We start from the raw sequence: 18,609 nt of genomic DNA, 5'->3' as shown, positions 1-18,609 counted from the left end.
TATTCGCGTTTGTTTTCGTAGACGGTATCGGGATTACCGCGACTGTACTATTTACGCTAAAAACATCAATGTTTAAACAATATTCACCTCGTCATTGTGTGCTTGAATTGTTCTCAATTACATCGCTTATGTTTATCATGACGTAAAAGCAGGTAGTAACAATCATTATTTGTATGGAAAACTTGCGCTTTGTATTAAACTTATCATTTTTGTGTGAATGTATCAACGGGGGAAATACGTCGTTCGAATAGCAACTAAACAAATTGTATAAAATATTAATGCGTTCCGCCAGTAGAAATTTGACATAGAATTGACGTCTATGAATACATGACTACATTTGAAGCCTCTAGTGTTTTACTGACTCACAGATCATCTGGAAATTTGACATAGCAATACTCACTACTTCAAAATTACAATTTTATATTGAATTCTATTGCTTTTGTTAAACATCCATCAGATTTTAATAAAAAAGCTGTGGCGTAATTTGGGTAAGGATTCTAAAACCCGTTTAATACAATATATTTCGAATACTTTCACTGTTATTAAATTTTTTCCTAAAACGGGAACATTCCGGGACATTCCTACATACTCCGAGACATTCCAGCGAGTCGCTTCGGGTTCCGAGGTAGTATAAGTTATGTGTGCGACGGGATTAATACCGTAGCAAAATTACGTTTTGGGTATTACATAAGTTACTGGTTTTAAGGAGTTAAGGGCAGATTTTTTATAAAATCATAATCGTATCTTACGTATACGTATATATGTATATATATATATATCATACGATATATACGATACATCGATACGATCGCAGAACAGTGTCGGATTTGAAAAAAAACCAAAATCCACTTTTTATCATATTTGGATGACTAACTATTACGGCTACGTTAAAAAAATCCATGTGTTTTAAATTTCAAATTAATCAGTCGGTAAATGGACGGATTTGATAGAAGCATGTGATTTTTCTAGAAAACTGTGTAATTTAATGTTATAATTTTTATTTTGTTTCAAAACAAACCCTTTTGTTTGCTTGTATGCCAATTTTCATAATAACTGAATATGAATTAAAATAGTTATGACAAAAACTAACATGATTATATTATTTTGAAATAGCTTCCCAGTCAAGTTTACTACTTGTCAGATCTTACACTATTCTACAACTATGACGATATATATATTATATAGATTGCAGTTGTGTAGGTCAAAATAATATTAATTTTAATTTTGATTTGTTGCTTACAACTTACTTAGTTACTATATACTTAGCTACTATTTTGTACTTCATTTTGAATTCTACTTAAGATATACATATGTATATAGATTACATCTGTTTTGAAATTTTAAAGATTGTGTGGTAACCAAATGTCTCTTAGAATTAGTGTAATTATTTGAATATTTTATTGTCATTATAAATCTAATTAACATTAAATTGCACGTTATGCCAGCAGAAGCGAAGAATGTCCCATAGACAAATCTCAAAGCGTATATTAAGAGTGAAAATGTGCTGAATTTCAATTTAGTTCTTTTTATTTCAAAATGTATCCCGTATCACGCCGGGCGGATACATTAGTCTCGTCTGCTCGTGCTGATGAGTTACGTGACTCTACGGACACGACTAGCATTTTGACACGCAATTATTTTCAAGTTTGTATGAAATACCTTATTATTAATAATATTTATTATCTTATGTAACGTGCACTTTTATGGCAGAGTTTCTGCTTCGGATTGTGTCACTATCAGTAATAGTAGACTCGGACTTTCTCTAGAATATTGTGAATATAAAAACATTATTTTATTTTAATAAGCGGTCTCTCGTTGTGTAAAAGCGTTCAAGCGTGTGCGGTAGGACGGGCGAATCCGTAATGCTGAGATTAGGGCGGATTAAAGTGGTTACGATAACTCGTGTGAATTCAAAGCTTCTGTCTTAATTGTTAATGCGAATTATTGAATAAAATATATTATTATGTGAAGGTTAAAAATAAAACGTTTATATTTGTAAATTGATATATATTTTTCCCTTATCTAATTATATACAGCAACATATTATCTACATTTAGGTTATTATATATTAGGTTTATAGCTATTTTGCTTTAAATAAATAAATAGTATTGCAAACCGATTACAGTGGCAGCGCGATTGAGCACTCAGCGTTTTTACTGAGTGTGTTGTTTCGGTCATAGCGTGACGTTAAAAATACTTCTTTGATCTTAATCTAATTCAAAATAGTTTTTTAATCCCACTAAATAATTCTGAGATTAACGTGTTAATCGAAACAACCTCTTATAAAAACAATTAAAATAATTGTAAAAACAATGGATTTTGTTTTTTATTTTCACGTTTCCGTCCTGGCAAACGAGCAGGCAGGTCACTTTCAATAAAGTTCTAATTCCTTGTTTGTGAGTTTGTTATTGGCCTTTGAGGATATAGTACCCTATTTTCTTGAAGAACTCTTTTGCCGTATTGGTTAGGGAACACCTCGACTGGCAGGTGGTCGAACGACAGGCGTCGAGAAGAAGGATGGAATTATATTCGGAAATACTAAATCTGACAAATTACACAAAATATCTCCAACTGTTACCTCTACCTGTAGTTTTATTTGGGTAATGAAAAAGTAATTTTATATCTTAGCATTTACGAGTGTATTTTATGAATGTCATAAGGTTCCGACATAAAATTTTCGACCATATACACTCATGAAAATTATTAACTTACCTTGAGGTAAGTATTATAATATTAGGACGCGTTTTACGTCCCTTATTGTGCACCAATGGTTTTTCTGTCTATCAATTTAAAACTTGTTCGTACGGTGAAGGAAAGTGGCATACGTTAGGTCCAAAAATTTACTTGCCTATTAAAAATAAATGATCACGTAATAGATACAGATTCACCAGTTCAGAAAGTACATAAAAGAGCCAACAAACCTTGGTCGTATTATATAACATATAACAATATTATACTCTTCTTATAATGAGTCTTCATCTGTTCCTACACATAACGAAATAAGAAAGAGTTTCGTAACTATAAACAATATCTCTTTAGAAGCCTCTCTTAACAACTGAGATGTATAAGTTAGCACAATCAGCAATAATTATTATAAGTCTTGAATAATTATGTAACTGAGGTGATATGTTAATATAAGTTAAAACAAATTATCTTTTTCATACAAATAATATCACGCTTTGGTAATTATCGATGATAACATTATTGTTTGATGTCACTTTATTTTATAAACTTTTCCACAATACGCACTTCGGTCGAGATGTAATTAAACGTGCGTTGCCCCCACCACTCAGTGGTAAGAGGCCGTCTCTATGTACCCTCAGATAGCTATCATCTATACCTTGCTATAAAAATGACGACTATGCTTCAACTCATAATATATTTTGTTAATAATGATTGCAAACAAAGTCTGATATTATGTGTGAGTATACGTACTACACATATAGTAGGAGGTGATAAGTCTGTTTTGACTGACACATCATCATCGTTCCGCATTATGTACTACGTCACATATAATGGGAGGTGATCAGTCTATTGTGACTGACACATCATCATCGTTCCGCACGATTTTCTACGTCACATATAGTAGGAGGTGAACAGTCTGTTGTGACTGACACATTATCATCGTTCCGCATGATGTACTACGTCACATATAGTAGGAGGTGATCAGTCTGTTGTGACTGACTCGTCATCATTGTTCCGCACGACTTAGTGGTATTTTTTTGTATAATTTTAGATACAGGTCGGTGATTCTATATTTTTTAATAAGATTTGGTTATTTATTTCTTGCACTTAACCCATCATATTTATTTTTTTAGTTTTTTTCCTTACTAGGGTTGCCTGGAAGAAACTGGTTTTTTAGCGATAAGGCCGCCCGTTGTATCTCTTATAATTTTTATGTATTTTGTTTGTTTTTCTATAGTTACATTTATTTAAAAAAAATCCATTGGTCCACGACTGGAACTCGAACACCTCACCAGGTTGAGAATCACAAGTTCACTTTGGCTTTTGTACCCGTTTGCGGGAGCTATTGATTATCCGTCAGTGTAATATTTTGAGATTAGGTGTAGTCTCATTAGACCAGCGTCTGTTGTAGGTGTTCTGGCGCATTAAAGTTCATTCCCGCGGATAATGAGATTAACCCTTCAACCTCTAATGCGATTGTTATGTCCCCGCTCACCACGCCACTACCAGTCACCATAGGAGAACAATATAAAATTATTATTTTGGCATTAGTGATTATATCCCTATATAGACAATGTCGGGTTAGTTTCAGAGCTTTTATGATTGATATGTTTGCGATGGTAATAAATTAAATATCATTAATAAATAGAATTGCTTTAAATGTATGACCATTCATGATGTTTTTTGTATGGGATAGATTAGTATGTGAGATATTTGACATTAGCTGCATACAACTTATCTTTCTTCCAATGCGTAGAGCGTTCATTGTTTCGCTTTTAAATTAAGCAAATACTTCGCTGCATTATTTACATTTATTGATATAAAATTTGTTTATTTTACGATAATATGAAGTTTAGTGTTAGTGTTTTTTTATTACATATTTACAATCAAGTATACAGTATTTATAGCTTTCCTTAACCTACAAAGAAATAATAAAATAAAAATTATTAAAAAGAAAATCAAAACAAATTTAAAAAGTTTGGTCCCTGTGGCAGTGTACCTTTAACGTTGGCAGCCTTTCCTTGCTGTATTGCGATACTTATTCGTTGAGCCAAGAAAGTACCAGATCTGGGGTCACCGGTACTATCTACTAGGCGCCAACTTAATATTTTAATAAGCGCACTTGAACTTGAACTCCAAAGGGAACAAAATCGAAGTTGGAGGAAAGTTATATTTGTGCCGTTTATTATTGTCAATAATAAACAATTAACATATGAAATACAGATGCAACCGATGCTGTAACATTCCGTAGTAATAAGACATACTGTTTTGTTAATTAGGACCAAATATCTTAAGCGAGTTCTCCAACAAACCTCATTAAGGATATCGAAGAAACAAAATAGTTTCCGTCTTCAGCGTTGTATAAAACAAAACGTCCAAATAATTAGCATACTCTGCACCCGTTCAAACTATTCCTGAACTATCTCAACAAATGGAAGAATAAATGCTTCAGTTAAATAGTCTGTATCTGCAATATACATACATTTTGTTAATTATGTGAAGGCTGGAGCATTAAGCGTTACATATCTAAAAAATAAATTAACAAATAAAGCCATAATTATACGTAACTTTTTGAAAAAAACTACGTAAATTGTAACGTAATTTGTCGATAATGCAGGACCATACATAATAAAAAAGTTATATGCTTTATATACGATTTTAGGTCGAATTATTCACGTTATTTCTTAAACCTACGAGCAACTATCAATGTGTACGCCTGTGTGTGGCTTGCCTTGTTTATGTTATTTTTGATAGGAAGGAAAGCCTACGCAACAGACATAAGGCAGCGCATGGACACCCATGATAGTTAGGAGGTGTTTGTTTGTTTAAATAGTTAAATGTGGTATCTCCCAGGAAAGACCTCCTCTAGCAGCCGATTCCGCAGCTTGCTTGTTCGCAAGAGACCTAAAGTACATGTTAAGTTTTAATATCATTTCAGAGTGGGGTTCACGTGGCGGGTCCCGGCGGCGTTCGTCGCAGACGGCGCCCGCGACTGCCGCTCTTCTTGCTACCTTCGATACTAGTGTACAACAGGTAGGCCTATGTTTATCTCTACATACTTAATAATAATTCCGTTCTGCACTTAGATCACATAACGACGGGTTTTAATGTCTTTATGAATAGGCAAAGTGATTCAAGGGGAAGGTATTGGGTTATATGTATAATAATATATACATATAATTATAAAAAAACAAAGTCGAGAAATGTACTATATTATTTAAAGAAAAACTTTTTAACCGGATTAAAGATATGTATTATTATAAATTTACAATTATTTAACATAATTTTAAATTTATCCGACGTTTCGCGTGCTTTACAGCGTGCGTGGTCACGGTGACTGAAGACAAAAGGTGTTGGATGTCAAAAAGTATCACAGCTGTAGAAAAAGTTGCATTATCTGTATTTATTTCCCCGGAGTTGGTATCGACTAACTATATAATTGTAAATTTATAATAATGCATAACTTTAATCCGGTAAAAACTTTTTTCTTTAAATGTGTAAAGGTTATGTCAATAAAAGATAATGCTATACTATATTATTGTGATGTTAAAGTCGTTCGCTTGAAACCGCAGACTAAAAGTAATTAACAGGGCAAAGGTGAGGGCGGGTTAATATGATAGTAATACTTTTTATAAACATTAAAGACGAACGAATCAAGCTATAATGGCCATGAAATGAAGTCAGGCATTACAAAATTTGTGGCATGCATGGGAAATCACTTTCACGAAAGTAGTTTCGATATATGTGAAAGTAATTTCGTTAAATAATTAGTGTCGTAAAATCCTCAGTATCGCTGTAACCATGGCCCCATCAGCATCAAAGCTTTATTTTTCTATACTCAATGTAGTTAAAAAGACGCTTCTCTTACTTAAAATTCTGCGTTATTTAGCAACTGGAAATAGTTTTAAGTCATTATTATAAGAATTTAGGGTGGCATCATGTATTAGCATCAAAATACACACGTCCGCACAGCACAGGCACTTTCGCGACACTAGTTTCACGTCGCATCTCCATCATGAAATTAGTTGCATGAAACTAATTTCACCAAAAACTCGAAAATATTGAATTACATGTAAAACTTTTGGTAAAAATAATATCACGAAATTAATTTCATGCCACTACTTTCGTAATGTAATTTCGGCTTTAACCACAGTTTTACTTTCGCAGCAAAAAATACTAAAAATTTCAATTAAAAACTTCAGGGTTTATACTACAATTAGTCCTATTAGTGGCGGGTACAAAGAAGCGCCGAACTGCAGTATTTTAAGTTCTGAATGAGTAAAATAGTGGCTATGAGCCAAATTGTAGGCGGATGTTGGAGCGTGAATGTGCTGTGAGCAAAGCCTGCGGACGCTGATATTTCATTGCTATGTGCTATGAACCTTCTAAATAAAACACAGTTCGGTGGCGAAACTGTGTGGTTTTTAGTTTAAGTAGTTTTGCACGGAATATTCTTTTAGTTTAGCGTAGAATCTGAAATTGAGTTAAAAAAATAATTTTAAGGTGTTTAGGAACAATCTCGATTTATTCTGTGGCACATTTAAAACATAAATGCAATATAAAGGAAAAAATTTACACAGAACCGAAAAAAATGACTACATGAAATATAAATTTAATTAAAAGGTGGAACTTTTTTCTTTTTTTATAGTTCAAGAGGTTTTCTTTTGTTTGTTTGTAGAAAGTAAACTCCGGAACAACTGAACAGTTCTATAATTAATTGAAAATTTATTTTTCCTATTTTGAATATATTTTATTGGAGGGAGGAAAATTACTCCAAAACTTAAGTTAAGTAAGTACGTGGAACTGTTATTTCAAATTTTATGAAATGATAAGTCGCGAACAGAACTTTCATATTATAAAACATGTAGAAAGCTATTATAATATCTTAGGAGCTTAAAAAATAAAGTCATTGAGAGGTGTAACTAGGTCAAGCGTTGAAGGATAATAAATGCAAAGCTATAAGTTATAAGCCGCTTATGAAAGTAGGAAAAGGAACATTTCGCAGGAAACATTCATACAATTCCGGCAGCTCGAAGTTGTGTGAAACTGAGTGGAAAAATTAATGTACCGCGATATCAAGAGACCAGCAATCACAGCTCCCGTTATATGTTGATATTTTAACATGTCACATTAAAAAAAATACTCATGTTTCTACAGTTAATAATTGTTCAACAAATAACGATCTTTTTCTTAAAAACACGTAATTACTACACTGTCTGTAACAGTGAAAATACCATTTTATTTTAATTTTTATAGTATCAAACGTCACACAAAATGATGAGAAAATATGTTATAGACAGGATATACACGTGTAAGAATAAAATGAGAAGGCACAGCACTAGACCAGATCTTTGCAACTTCCTCACAATGTGTGCTACATAACTCACGGGGACTCTTTGTACTGAAGAAGTCGAAAAACGTAAAAGTCTGTAGAAAGGGTTTTTTCTCACTTAACATAACGTATGAACCGATTAGCTACGAAACAAAACAGATTATCGATAATTACCCAGCCTTAGCTAACTCACAAAAGGTATTGCTTAAAATGTGAAATTTGGTAAGTCGACAACAAAGGCGGGTTGTCGGACCGTGAGACAGAACACTACAAATGTAACGATTCAATTGAGCACTTAATCAGCCGAGTTGTAAGCGGGAAACATACCCAGCGTTTAGTAAACTCTATGCGTTACTAACCTTATTGATATAGCTATTTTTATGTTTTGTATTTTTTACAAGACATTTCCAGGCACAAGTCAGGGATATTATGAAGTATAAGGGTTACGTGAGAGGTCGCGCCACTTAATTTTAGTTAATACAATATTCTTTAAAAAAAATCTAATTGTCATAAAATAACATCTCGAAATATTGGAGTGTCATATAAAATTATGAAATAATGCTTAATTTATAAAAAAATTAAAAAAATAACGGTTATAGTTTTCATGATAATGAATTACCTTTCTCATTTATTAAAAAATAAACATGTTTTTTTTATTTTTGTTTGTTGTCTGTTTCAATTTTATTATTAAAATCTGTCTGCTAGATTGTGTTTCAGGTGTCATAAATATACTTTTTAATTCATAAATATACAAATAGCTATATTCAATAGATATTTATTAAATAGTAGAAGTTCATTTAATAGATTAGTAAAATAAAAACAAATGAATTCTACAAGTTCATTAAATATTAAATAATAATATTAAAGCTTTATATTTATTAAATATATTAAAACAAATAATACACAGGAAGAATAAATTATTAAAAAAGAAAACGTGACATGAAAATACACTCAAAATGAAAAGCTTAACCACTTTTAAACCGTTTACCTGCCGGTGTATAACGAGCCTAAGTGAAATTAATTCAATGAAGGGGCCTGCTTACATTGGATTCCGTTCCTTTCAGAAGGATTTATTTTTGGTGAATGCGCCGGAGCTGGCAATTTAAACCGAATTTAAATTCTATGTTCCTAAAGCATTAGCTACAGCACAGGCAGAGTGCTTAAGCGAACTTTATTGCTTTTTGAAAATACACTTAGGAAATAGAAATTCCCAGTCAGCAGAAATATTTGAAATTTCATTTCCGTTTTTACGCAAAATTGATTGGCGAAAATCAAAGCTAAAATGGCCTTTATGACTCAAGTGCACATTAGATTATTAAATAAACTAGGTGGTATAAATTTGGTCATACAATATTTCTACAGAGGTATTATAGTAATAGAAAAAATTGGTATGTTCATTTTTAAAATATGCGAAGCGCACCATACATCGATCTTGACCCAACTACTAACATATGCCGACAACTAATTATTTCGGCCATTCAATGTGCAGATGAGATGAGATTTTGGAGAAACGTCGTCGTCAAAACTGTACCCAGTAAGAGAGGCACTGGACAGAAACCGGCGAAAACAGATTGTCCACTTCAGATGTTTCCTTGCTGACCACGAAGCGCAGACATGAGCTCCCGACTAACGAGAGTAAACTCAAATTCAAAATAACTTTATTCATTTCAGTAACCAAGTACACTTATGAACGTCAATAGAAAAGATGTTAAATTGATTTTAAATAATCAAAAAAAATATGTGTTCATTTCGAAAATCAAGGGCTTAGTGCTGGTAAGGATAAAATAGGATTGATTTAGATTTTATAAGAATCACTTCACGTAACATTTCTCATTCATAGCTCTAAATTTAATTACTTACCAACTTTTTCGAAGAAATAACATTTAAATAAATGTAACAGTACTCAGTAAGTGATGAGCTAAAGAACCGAACGCTGCATTTCTTTCAACTGTCAGTGCTCCTCAATCTCGAAGTACAGACCAGGCCAACAAAACCACAACAAAACATGTGATTTAAATGAAATGCAGACTTAATCAAAATGATAATAAAGAGAACGTGGTTTCGACTACGTATAAAACATGAAACCCTCCAAATAGCGTAACCTTCACCCTTGAAACGGTCGCCCGCAGACGATACAGCCTCTCCTGTACAAGCAAACATACGGAAATGAGATGCGAAAAAAAACGTCACCTATATGTAGCATACATTGGTTACTTATTTATACTACAATACTACGAGTACTATAGTTGTGATATCGGCAATATAGAATGATACTTTGATATCGGATTATTTTTATTGCATAAAAGTTCACTATTTAAGACAGGTTTCATTATAATTTTATTGATGTTTGTTTTTTCCTATTTTTATTCTGTTTCTGCGTTTATGTTGCTCATACTAATTAATGGACATATTTTGATTTGTATAGGTAATATTTTCTCTGTGAATATATACAGATAACATGCCTCAAATAAAAAAAAACATAACAAACAAGTATAAAATATATATTTTGAAGAACTTTATAACATACGACGCCAACATCGTCCAATTCATAAAGTGCAACAGGCTCAAGTGGCTGGGACATGTGCACCGAATGGCGAACCACAGAACCCCAAGGTCCTTACTGAACTCACAACCCTGTGGCAAGAGGAAATCCGATAGACCGACGCTGCGTTGCGCGTTGGTGGGACAGGGTTGTCAAGGACGCAGAAAGCACTGGATGGATTGCGATGGCGAATTGTACTTCAGGAGGCTAAGGCCCACAAGGGGCTGCTATTTATGATGAAAATTTGTATTAGAATATTTACTAGAACCCAAACTCTCTAAGTAGTTACAAAAACGCCGCTTTTTTTAACCATTTACCCCTCTGTACAAATGGAGCATCTTTTGTCCATCTGCATGAATGTCGACGTACAGGAAGACGGGTCAATATTATATAGTTTTGGGTCGACATTGTTATTGGAAGTTTTTCGGTCAGAGCTGAAACGCTTTATGTTGATAGAAACGAGAAAACTATTGCGACGCATATTTCTTCGAAAAGGGTATACGACCCTTGACGCAATTCAATTCCTTATGTATTGATCATCTTGGACCTTATGTATTCATGTTGGAAATTAGATTTTCTATTCTTACAAGTTAATAAACATTCTATTTTTGTTTTATATATAATTTATTAATTAATAAAATACATAAACAGGGTAAACTCTTTATAACGTATTTCAAGGGACCGAGCTTTTTTTCGTTATAGAGAGTTTTCGGTATACACGGGAGAGAAAAAAGAACAAATTTATCCAATTACAATAATTTATATATTTATAATAGATAGGTAACGATGGTGCGTTTAGTAACTTAGAAGTGCGTTAGAAATTTCGGCACCAAATAGGTTAGTTTTGTAAGCTGATTATACAAACAATTACTCTTAAGTAAGTTGTTGATGACTAAATATGATAATATTTTATCGTAATAGAGAATATCTGTTGCGTTATAAAGAGTAAATTAATGTATGGGAATTGTATTAAACAAAAAAAAAATTAACTCATTTTTAGAGAGTATGTCGTTATAACGAATGACCGCATACACTGTATATTTATATATATAAATGAAGCCTTAGATAGAGACGTTACTACTATAACAATGATGCAATTGATTTTAATTGATTTTTCTAAATTTAAAACCATACAAATATTCAAATGTTATTTTATGGACATGCAAACGGTTTTACTACTATCATTTATATTTATATTCCCATACGAACTTAATAAACCCTTGTGAAAATAAAGTCACGGTCAAAAGTCAAATAAGTGCAAAGGACAATTTAACCATCCTTGCATACCGCGAGTTTTCAACGTGGTATGTGACTAAACAATCATACTTTTTATAATTTGTATGTTTAAAACGGGTGTCTAACCAACGACTCTGTTTCTGGTACAAAGTTCGAAGCCCTATATATTGCGTGTTAACTAAGCGGAGTCCCACAGAGTTGTCGGTGGTACAAAGCTAACTCGTTTAAATCAGTCCCTACCGTTGTCTGCGGCCGATCGATCCGATATCGCCGAATGTGCCGGCCGTTATTGTTTTGTTTTACTGTATAGCATCCATTTCCCTTATCCCTATAAAGAGAAGCTTATCCTTTCGGTATTATTCCATATTTTTTTGAGGATTTCCATTAGGAAAACAGTGTATAGTATTTTGTAAAATGTTTTCCTGAAATAGAAAAACATTTTTATTTAATCTAATCAATCCAAAACCCAACGCATAATACAATAATAGTTTACTAATTTACTAGTCAAAAATTGATTATAAACAATTTTCAGTTCTAACATTGATCTGAGAGGTGATTTTTAATTTTATTGCTTAATTTGATTGAGACAAGTCATTTATAGACGAATAGTCGATGACCAGTCCCTTTCGAGCGGCTTGCTCCCTTGGCGTTGCGTAGAGATGCACGCCACATCTCTATGCATCTTCTACCACAATTACCATTGAGAGTGTTCAGTGGAGTTGTTCGGATCAATACAGCAGCTAAATATGTCGATAGTGTCGGAGACTGCATTCTGTAGGCGCAACGTCTTTGATAACGGGAATCTCTGCAACAGACTGGTTCTGGCCCTTGGTATCGCAAATATCCTAGGCCTTTGCCGTCACACATATCTCATAGGTACAAAGAAACCCAGTTCTTGAAGTACACTTGGGTTGCTCACTAACCCCCTCAAGACGTTCAGTATATAGTAGGCCAACAGTAAGTCCCGTCTGGTTTCAAATTTATTGTACCCCACCATCCCTAAGACAAATGGTTGGGTACAATAAAAGATAGTAGGGATAGACGCCATACAGTCTGTTATAGAGGTATCGTGTAAATTTATTATGTATGTGCTCCAATATAAGGCAGTATTTAGCTTCACGCGGAGCCCAAACAGACGAGTTACACTGTTCACATGCACATGAACTAACTGAAACAGTTTATAATATGTCACAGATTTCATGTAATCAGTTTTGATTTTTATATGACAGATACGAGACTGGGTGTCAGCTGAGGTTGAGATGTTGAGGGCACAAGCTGTGGTGGTCGGCGACGTCGACGAGATACTGTCGCAGCTTGACAAACAAAAGGTAAGCATACTTTTAAATCTCTTTAAAGTAAAACAACTGAGTGGTATTAATTAGCAATATAATAGGAGAGCAATAATAAAAAAGCGCGTGTGTACAAAGTACACATGTCAGAAGTGAAACGAATTTTTAAGTCTTGTTCATATTTATACAAATCTCGAACTTTAGATTCCCGAGACTTAGAGCGAGGGAAAAAGGAATATATATTAGGAATTTAATGAATGTAATTGTCATTAAAATATTAAGTTTTCGAAAATTAATACAAACTATAAATTTATTTCTTCGATAATAAATTCATGTGGCAAAATTCGAGCCCTCCTGTAATGTGAGTATCTCGTTTGCCCCCTATAAAAAAAAGACTTTGACAGTTTGGAATGGATAATTTTCTAAACACTTGTTATATGAATAAATTTGCATATTGACTTGTCGGAGGGAATTTTCTAATTAAGTTTAAGCTTATTAAAAACCTGAGAATTCTTTGTCAATAATTAAAATTTTTACTTAGCTTTCTTTAATAGAGCTGTCATACGTAAGCCCTTCAGTCTCAAGTCTGGACAGTTTAATGCAAATTAAAATTTCTCATTCAAGAGAGAATAAAGTGAACCCTTTTCGATTTTATAATAGATATTTTTTCCTTATTTAATAAGTTTTTATGAGTTGGTTTATTAGTTTATTTTGAAAAACACGTCATTTGTATACAGTTTCTACAGAATATATCTAACACAAAATATGTATATTTAATTTTTTTTTAGTTTTCTATTTATCCATTTTTAATTAATATTTTCACTCTATATATGCAAGAAGCTAGATAACTAATTTATTTTAAATAATTATACATAAAATTGTAATTGAAAAATAAATTCCTAAGGGCAAAACTCGAAGATGGCTGGACTAATTCGAGTTTTTTTTAACTAGCAATCAGTTGGAAATATTTGAAATATTTAGTTTTATTTAGTACGAAGGCTTTAATTTTGGAAGAGCGTACAGTGTCTATGGAGTAGCATAGCAAAATGTGTCACAGGTAGGTACAAAAAAAGTAGGATAGGTGAAAAAATCATATTAAGGCGAAACGAAGTTCGCGGGGGCAGCTAGTAGAAAATAAATAATTAGATTTATATTTCACAAATCACACAAATAAGGTATGTATGATAATTAAGGTAAATCTATAATTTCTAAAGAATTAAAACACTTACAAAAAGGGAAGAAAAGAAATGCAAATACAAATTATAAATTAAGAAATACTCATTTGCCTAATGCGATTACTATTAGGTGAACTTTTTTTAAATAGATCATCCCACTACCCAATGTTTAACCTTAAAAACATTAACGTAATCGACCACACGCTATTTAAGAAATAAGCTTATATTAGAATAATACTTTGAAAATTAATGAGTTAATAATCTGTGAGCTTGTGGGAGTAAAAGTAACATGAATAATAATTTAAAAAGTTTGGTAGAATCTTTAATTACCGCCGTGGGAAGTAAGATCTATATTAAATTATCTTATATATAAATTTCTCGTGTCACGGTGTTTGTGATTAAACGCCTCCGAAATGGCTTGTCCGAATTTCGTGAAATTTTGTGTACATATCGGTAAGGTCTGCGAATCGGAAAACATCTATTTTTCATCCCCCTAAATGTTAATGGTGGTCCACCCCTAAATTTTATTTTTTAGACAAATATTATTGTTTTTATTTTTTTATGATACAGCATACAAAAATATATACAACCTTTAAATTTCACGCATCTACGTACAACCCCTATTTTTTATTATAGTAGATAGTTATTTTTATTGAACTAAAAAAATGTTTCCTAAAAAAACGTGGCAAAACAACGTTTGCTGGGTCAGCTGGTAATAATATATTTTTTGTTAACATTTTTAAAAGCTTTTTGTTACCTGTAGCTAGTAGAACACGATTTAGCGTCAGTCAGATAAAGAAATCTCATTACTCCATCTTCATCGATCCCTATCTACGCGACACGAATACATAATGAGAGGACTTGCTCAGCTACTGAGCCATCGCGGCTAAAGGCATTTCACACGGAAATGGTTAGGCGGCGGGTTTTTTTTTACGTCCTTAGAATGGAATTAAAATCTATTTATAATCGTTTTAAAATCAAGTTAAAAACTACGACTTGTTTCTGCAATTTCAAGGTAATTTTTACAAAGTTCTCTTTTAAACTTATATTATTATTAGCGATGTGTATGATGCATAGGGTAAGGATAAATGTAACATCTAACAACAACAAGGGCACATTTGATTCGCTGTTACATTACTTTAGTTAAGGAATTACATATGATAACGGCCGTTTTTTACTGTCTGTTAAGTGAACTGAGAAAAGTTATATTATTTGTTAGTGCCTATAGTAGTTAGTTAATTGTTGTTTTTCTTTGTTTCGTGTGTAAAAAAATGTCATTGGCATTCTTGTCGATTAAGGGTTACCTGTTAGTACAGGATTGTGTTTTTTATAAATAAAACCTGTAGTACTATTTGTCGGAAAGACAAAAAACTGTAAAGTTACGCCAAATCCTTGTAGTTGTTTTGCCTGAATAACAAACATGCATTCAGAATGAATGCATCGCTGAGTTTTGCTTATATTTGATTAGTTAAAATATATGTGTATGTACATTTTGTGAGCAAAATAAACCCTGATTTGCAAAATCGTAAAAGCTTTTAAAATGATAAAAAGAGCATTTCAAAGCATACAGACCGTGTAATTATAAAAGTTTTTACTAAGAATTGTTTTTTTGTGACGTCCCAAAGCGGGTACACGCGGCTCGTATGAATAGCCAAAAGGCATTAATGTGAGGGTGTATTATTTGAAAGCCCGTAACAAACAAAAAGTTTATTAAATTGACAAATTCGGAGGGACCCGTTGTTAACTTGGACTGCGAGTTGTTCGTGGTTAACTTTATAAGCCTTCATTTTACAAACTTTTCCTCGAAAGCCTAACTAACTGAAGATAAACGTAAAAAGTTCAGTATGAGAAACATTTAGTACTATAGAAACAAGTAGGACTATATAAATCACTTTTACAATGTCTTCCTAAACTAGATGAAGTCGACATTTCCTAACTGACTGCCCTGAGAAGAAATGTCGAAACAAACTCGGGGGTCTTGGTCTCTTTTATAGTCCAGATAATACAATAATAAATTAATAAGTTGGTGTAAACAAATGCAGAGTATTTACTGGACTGGTCTTTGGAAGAAAGAACCAGATCGATCTGAGCAAGCCTGCGCCAGCAGACGGCTAGCATGCCCCGAATAGCTCATGCAGCTCAACCATTTTTGAGGGAGCTGCACAACCCGGTACACAACAATACCGCCAGTGGCACCATAAAAATATGTGGGGCAACAACTCACTCAGATCGCCAGCCCAAAATAACTATAGACTAAAATGTATCAAATTATAAATCAAGCAAAAGAGTTTATGATATACCCGCATAATGTTTACACTTACAATGGATACAAAATGTATAAACAAACAACTTTATAATAAACTTGGAAAGGACAGTTTTGCAAGAATATTAGGTAGGTACTAAATATATTATTAAAAAAAATGTTATAATGCTGTCAGGGTTGTTTTAATTTTATACTTATATTTTTTATTATAATTAAAATAAATAATATTGAGGAAACATATCTTAGTCGTTTTTTTTCAATTATACATAATTAATGAATTAGTATATATAATGTAAAGTCTTTTACCCCAAAATGGGCATTGGGTAGACGAAATCTGTGTCTGTTTTATTGATGGATGACTATACAAATCTGTGATCAGCCTTTTGTACCTGACGACATATGACCACGTCGCTTTTACACGATGTTTTGCACCGCACAAGTGTTACTTGCGTACGTACTATTAAAAAAATGACATAGCTAGGGTTTGAACACTAAACAAAATAATAATAATATGTTCTCACCTTTAAGAATTACTTACATGAATATTCTACGACGCGTCTTAAAAATATTATTTTTTAATTTTACCTAAACATGTGCCTTTATAGTCTCATGATAATAACATTTAATAAATGTTTGAAAAATCAAATGTAATTCTTTATATAACGCAGTATGGACACAATCAAATAAAAAAACAAACAAACTAATGCGTATTTTTTTTGCTTTAGAATATAATTTAAGACAAAACCATGTTCTGTTATTTCTTTCAACAATAATGGTTAAGGATTAGGGGTCAACACAGTTAGCTTCATGCGTATTCGATTGATGACTGAGCAAAAATGTCGGAAACGTTTCACGTCATAGTGAATGCGCATGTGCAGTTAATAGTGATGGGCTGTGTTGTCGATATTGTTTTTGTAACTGAAAATAACGTTCTTAATCCAAGTCGTATCAGACATATGTTCTAGTACCATAAAGAAATGATTTTCCAATATAAGATAGCCGGATTTTACAAGCCACGATCATTTTTTTATGCTATATAATTTTTATAATATATTTAGAAATAAACTGTTTAAACAAACAGTAATTTAGTTGTTTTGAATACGATTGGACAACATTTATGTCCATAAATATAAATGATATCACTTGCATAAAATATTTAAAAAATAATTGTTATATTTCAAGAAATTGTGGAAATTCATTAATAATTAGTGGTATCATATATATATAATACACACATGGTGTGTGTATTTTATTTAACGAACCTAATTTTTAATTACAATATTGTCAAACAAAGTTTAGTGCAACCCACAAATTTTTTCATGTGCAGTAGACATTGGCAGCAGTTCATATCAAGTTTCGTTTGAACCAATAGAAATCAATTGCTTTACGGAGTATACGATAATTAACTTTCCAGTAAGTTAAAAAAAAACTCGAATACGTTTATCGACTCTGATCAACACTATTCCCCCTCTACAGAAAACGCATGCGCACTAGAGATGGCAGCAAGCCGGGTTGCTAGGCAACGGATAACGTGGAACGTAGCACGTAGCGTAGCGTGCTCGCACTATCTTGATTCCGTAACTCATTGTAGTAAATTTTTAACTTTTCAGTTCACTCACTGCTACGATTTATTATAGACGTAAATTATCTTATTATTTAATATGCCGTTCTAGCTCTCCAAGTACAATGAAATTAAATAATGTTATTCCAGACGCGCTTTAAGCCTTCCATAGCTGAAAAATATCTCTTTGTTATATACGCGCACCGCGCATGTGGAACTAGCTGCCCACTGAAATATTTCCGAACCAATTTGACTAAGGGTTCATCAAGAAAAGAGCGTACCAATTCTTAAAAGGCTGGCAATGCACTTGCGAGCCTTCTGGCAATGTCATCGGGCATCGGTATCACTTAACATCAGGTGAGCCTCCTGCCCGTTTGCAGTGTAAAGGCTATACGTGAAGTATTAACTAGTATTATTTATTAATAATTCTTTTAACTTAAATAATTTAAAGCAAGGCCAGCACCAATATAATCAAAGAAAATACCCATAAACAAGCCTTACGTCTACAACTGTCATTGTCGTTTGT

The 18,609-nt window shown here is 32.7% G+C and overlaps 1 protein-coding gene across 8 annotated transcripts in view; it reads left to right on the top strand.

The window, feature by feature from the left end:
- The window catches only part of LOC125053671 (dystrophin, isoforms A/C/F/G/H-like), a 358,079-nt gene that overhangs the window by 52,612 nt on the left and 286,858 nt on the right, over nt 1–18,609 (top strand). For all 8 annotated transcript variants that reach the window (XM_047655156.1, XM_047655161.1, XM_047655155.1 and 5 more), the window contains 2 exons: nt 5,624–5,718; nt 13,025–13,123. In XM_047655156.1, coding sequence (XP_047511112.1) covers nt 5,624–5,718; nt 13,025–13,123 — 194 coding nt within the window. The remainder of the gene's footprint in view (nt 1–5,623; nt 5,719–13,024; nt 13,124–18,609) is intronic.

This window comes from Pieris napi, chromosome 11 (assembly GCF_905475465.1).
Source record: "Pieris napi chromosome 11, ilPieNapi1.2, whole genome shotgun sequence".
NCBI lineage: Eukaryota > Metazoa > Arthropoda > Insecta > Lepidoptera > Pieridae > Pieris > Pieris napi.
This window is presented reverse-complemented; position numbering and strand designations above follow the sequence as displayed.